The 4,028-nt window shown below is 32.1% G+C and overlaps 1 protein-coding gene across 1 annotated transcript; it reads right to left on the reverse strand.

Moving 5' to 3' along the window:
- Positions 1–269: 269 nt before the first annotated feature.
- On the reverse strand, positions 270–1,193 carry LOC100920848 (olfactory receptor 10AG1-like). The gene has a single exon (XM_003773843.1). The coding sequence runs from the start codon at positions 1,191–1,193 to the stop codon at positions 270–272; it is 924 nt and encodes a 307-aa protein (XP_003773891.1).
- Between the last annotated feature and the right edge of the window lie 2,835 nt (positions 1,194–4,028).

Raw genomic sequence — 4,028 nt, forward strand, 5'->3', positions numbered from 1 at the left:
TATGAATGTATTTATACACATATATAGATAAGAGAGGGAGAAAGAAAGGGAGGGAGAGAAACTGAATTGTTTAGTTGATTACAAATTCCATGAAAAACAATAAATTTAGGTGAATATTTACTTTCATCAAATGTGTTAAATCTACTCTACATCTCTGTGTGTCTATCTCTGTGTCTCTGTCTATCTCTGTCTCTGTCATATATATTAGGAAATGTGGAGGAAAAGAAAATTAATGCTTATAAATTTGACTAATTGTTCCACAACTTGATTTATTTAGGAAGTAGTTTTCTAAGTGCAGCAATGACATCCTTATTTCTCAGACTGTATATAAGGGGATTAAACATTGGTGTTACAGTGGTGTAGAAAAGAGCAAGCAATTTTCCTGATCCTGCTGATTGTGTGGATTTTGGCTGCAAATACACAATACATGCCGACCCATAGAATAAGGCAACAACTATAAGGTGAGATGAACAAGTGGAGAAGGCTTTTGATCTTCCTGAGGTTGAAGGCAGTTTCAAGATAGTGGTTATGATTTTGACATAAGAAGTAAGAATCAATAGAAAAGGAATTATGCCAAATAATAGAGCAATAACATGGACAGAAACCTCTATCTTGTATGTTTCTCCACAGGCCAACTGAAATAAAGGTGGGGCATCACAGAAAATGTGATTGATTTTGTTGGGACCACAAAAGTTCAGAGAAAAAATTTGGTATGTCTCTTCTATCAAGAATGGAACCCCAGTCATCCAGGAAGCCATAACCAGTTGAATACATACTTTGTGATTCATGATGACAAGATAGTAGAGAGGCTTACAAATGGCCACATAACGGTCATAAGCCATCACAGTCAGGAGCAAGCATTCTGCCCCTCCCAGTATATAAAGGAAACAAGTTTGTACAGCACAAGCTACTAATGAAATGGTTCTCTTCTGGGAGTAGAGATCTACCAGCATTCTGGGGAGAGTGACAGATGTGTAACAGATTTCCAAAAAAGAAAATTGGCCCAGGAAAAAATACATAGGAGTTTGAAGAGTTGAATCAATCTTGGTTATAACAATGAGGAGGCCATTTCCTATCAGTATATTTAGGTAGATGATAGAGAATATCCCAAAGAGAAATCCTTGTAGGTTGGGAAGGTCAGAAAATCCCAGGAGAATGAATTCCATCACAGTTGTGAAATTTTTTCCTACCATTAGGTCTTTCTTCTGCCTGTCAAAATGATGAATTCAGAAGAAAGCTCACTCTTGTTTTCTGGTACTCTGTTTCACTCTTCCAAATAGCAAAAGTTGGATTTGAAGATTTGTTATATTTCTCCTAGATGTAATTTCATGTTTTCATCATCAACTCCAAACTTCAGTGTTACATTTTTTTCAATTCCTGATGGAATTCCAACATTCTATATAATTGGGGGGAATGATCTAAATAAAACAATGTAAATTTGGTCTTTAATCTACATCAAACACTTAGAAAGTTCTATAACCATCATTATTTTCCTCAAAATCCTAAGTTTCAATAGGAATAAAATTTTGCAACACACATAATTTTCTGTTGTATTTCATGTTGTTTGCCTAACGACAGCAGCCATGATCCTCATATAAGATATTGCATAGAAAATAAAATTATTATAATTCTGCCATTTTTCAAGATCAATATCATTTGTCTTCATTCCACTTTGTAGTCTTGTTTTATAATCTTTAGGCAATAATTAATTTCTCTTTCCTTTAATTACTATAAGATTTGTAGAAGATAGTTGTCCTATTATTTAACCTTCATTATCTTTTCCATATGTATATACTATGCTTGTAAGACATTGAAATATGTTTGAGAGACATGGTTTCTAGTTAATTTAATAATTTTAATTATGTCAACAGGTTATTAATAAAATATGATCATTTGACAATCTCTCTTAAATCAAAGGTAATCATGGTGGCAGACCCATAGTTTACATATCCTTCCCAAAGTGGTTGAAGTCACACCATCCTCATGTTATCTTATCTCTAGATATAGAAAATATCTCCATATAAGACCAAACCCTGTCTTGGGTTGTCTAGACAAAAAGATCTGTTTCCAACCAAGCTTGACTCAGATACTATGGGATTCCTTACCTTACATAAAACTCATTTCATGATTGGGTGAGTTCTGACCCAAATGGAGGAGAGTCTATGTAATTTAAATATCAGTAATATCCTTCTGAAGAAAAACTGAACTTTTAAAATATGGCATTTAGGAGAACTCTGAATCTTCACAAAATACTGATTATTAATAACTTGGTATTAGGTTTTTAATATCTTAAAATTAATAAATATGCATTTTATAATTTTATCCATTTTAACTGAAAACTGGATATAAGTATTTAAAAGTTTATGTATAGTAGATAGCTCTTATGATATGAATTCAGAAATAAGTACAACACCAAAAATATTTCTGCTAACTGAAGCAAAAATTCAAAATTTAAAAAATCAGCAATTATAGTAGCAAATTATTTCACCTTTAATTTCTTTTCATTCATCAAGCCATTTTCTCCTTTTCACACTTTAGAGTTGATCATTCCCAAAGCAGAATATTTGAGAATCATTCACTAGAAGAATGAGACAAACATATAGGTAAGTTATAATCAATCAGAGAGTTAAATTTGAATATGAACTGGAATAGAACTCGGCTTGACCTGTTGTATTTGAGAGGTAGGAGAAATCAGGAAGTAGGAGAATGTTTTTGTTTGTTGGTTTGTTTGTTTTTGTTATGGATAAGGATTGTAGTTGCCAGGAGAATTGATATTGCTGATGGATTATTGAGAGCAGTAAAGTGAACCAAAACAAATTTTTTATTATCTTTTTTAAAGAATAGTCTCAAATCCAACTCATTGTCCTTGTAGCCATTTTGCATTTTTCGGTGTGTTAGCTTGGTGCAATGGAAAAATTAGTGACTTTGGATGCAAAAGATGGGTTCAAATTCCATCACTAAACCTAAATACGTATGTTTGCATTAGAGAGTCAATTACTATCTCTGTACCTTATTTTCCTCATTTATAATATGAAGGGAAAAACTACAAGTTTCTTTTCATAAACAGAACTGATCCTGGAATACAAATTTTCCAGCACCTTCCTTATCTCCTTTTTGTCTCTGTCTCTGCTTCTGTCTCTTTCTTGTAATTCTTATGGCACAATATTATTCTATCTCAATCATATGCTAGAACTTATTCTGCCATTCTGAAACTGATGAAGTCTAGATTTCTAATACTTTGTCACCAGAAAAAAAAAAAAACCTGTTATAAATATTTTTGTACATATAGGTATTTTTCCTTTTCCTTTGATTACTTTGTGATACATATTGCTAGATTGAAGGATATTACTATTTTTTTTTAGCCCATTAAGCTATAGTTTAGTTATAATTAAGCTATAGTTTCAGATTGTTATGCAGAATGTTTGGACCATGTCACTATTCTATTAATTAGTTTTTATTAATGTTTTATTAGTTTATTAATTTTTAATTTTATCAATTTATTAATAAGTTATTAACATTTTATTAATATTTTCCTTCATCTCTCCTGGAATTCATCATTTTTGAAAAATATGGGGAGGTACCTCACAGTTGTTTTAAATTGCCTTTCTCTAATCAAAAAGGTTTTATCAAATTTTTATGACTATAGACATTTTTTATTTCTTCTGAAAACTATGTAAGTATGTATGTAATTTATCTATCTATCTAACTATACCACATGTCTGTTATGGGCCAGAACTTGAAACAAGGTGCTAAGTCAGTGGAATTGATAGAAACAAGGGTTATTTAGCATGGTGCTTAACAGTTGTCTAGTTCAGTACAAGTACTTAGTACTTACTATAGTTTTACAAGATTTACATCTTTGATAAGAGACGGTATATACTCAAACAAACTCAGCCAGAATCAGAAAGAGGGAAGACCAGAGAACTAACTGGTGGCAAGATGTCCTCCCTCATTTCTCCACTGAAACCAAGATCCGGAAGGCCTCCAGAAAAACTATCTGAGCCCCAAGTGAAGGAGACAAGACTTTG

Source organism: Sarcophilus harrisii, chromosome 6 (assembly GCF_902635505.1).
Source record: "Sarcophilus harrisii chromosome 6, mSarHar1.11, whole genome shotgun sequence".
NCBI classification, from domain to species: Eukaryota; Metazoa; Chordata; class Mammalia; order Dasyuromorphia; family Dasyuridae; genus Sarcophilus; species Sarcophilus harrisii.